Raw genomic sequence first — 523 nt, 5'->3', positions numbered from 1 at the left:
GGGAGGGGGTTGGGGTTGAGGCAGGTCTTTCTGGAAGGTTCCTTCGGCGACCCTCGGGAGGTGAAGCTCTGGGTCCCGAGCCCCCGGTGGGGCCGACATTGCCCGGGGCCCGGGGGAACCGCCAGGAGAGGCCGCGGGTCCTTACCGTTCCCGATGAGCTTGGCCGACAGTTGTTTAACGAGCTCCGGGATCTTTTCCCACAGACATTCATTCCGACAGCGCTCAATCTCAATCTCCAACCGAGTGCCCAACTTCTTAGCGGCCATTTCGGCAAAGCCACCTGAACCTGCAGCGCCCTCTCCCACCCCAGCGGCTTGTCCTGGAACAGCAGCGCCCTCTCCCACCCCAGCGGCTAGTCCTAGAACAGCAGCGCCGTCTCCCACCCCAGCGGCTTGTCCTGGAACAGCAGCGCCCTCTCCCACCCCAGCGGCTTGTCCTGGAACAGCAGCGCCCTCTCCCACCCCAGCGGCTTGTCCTGGAACAGCAGCGCCCTCTCCCACCCCAGCGGCTTGTCCTGGAACAG

At 65.2% G+C, this 523-nt stretch overlaps 1 protein-coding gene across 2 annotated transcripts in view; it reads right to left on the bottom strand.

The window, feature by feature from the left end:
- The window catches only part of ttc7b (tetratricopeptide repeat domain 7B), a 355,708-nt gene extending 355,411 nt beyond the window's left edge, over window positions 1-297 (bottom strand). For both annotated transcript variants that reach the window (XM_043696948.1, XM_043696949.1), the window contains exon 1: window positions 146-297. In XM_043696948.1, coding sequence (XP_043552883.1) covers window positions 146-266 — 121 coding nt within the window. In that variant the 5' untranslated portion in view covers window positions 267-297. The remainder of the gene's footprint in view (window positions 1-145) is intronic.
- Between the last annotated feature and the right edge of the window lie 226 nt (window positions 298-523).

The sequence above is a fragment of the Chiloscyllium plagiosum genome, chromosome 10 (assembly GCF_004010195.1).
Source record: "Chiloscyllium plagiosum isolate BGI_BamShark_2017 chromosome 10, ASM401019v2, whole genome shotgun sequence".
NCBI classification, from domain to species: Eukaryota; Metazoa; Chordata; class Chondrichthyes; order Orectolobiformes; family Hemiscylliidae; genus Chiloscyllium; species Chiloscyllium plagiosum.
This window is presented reverse-complemented; position numbering and strand designations above follow the sequence as displayed.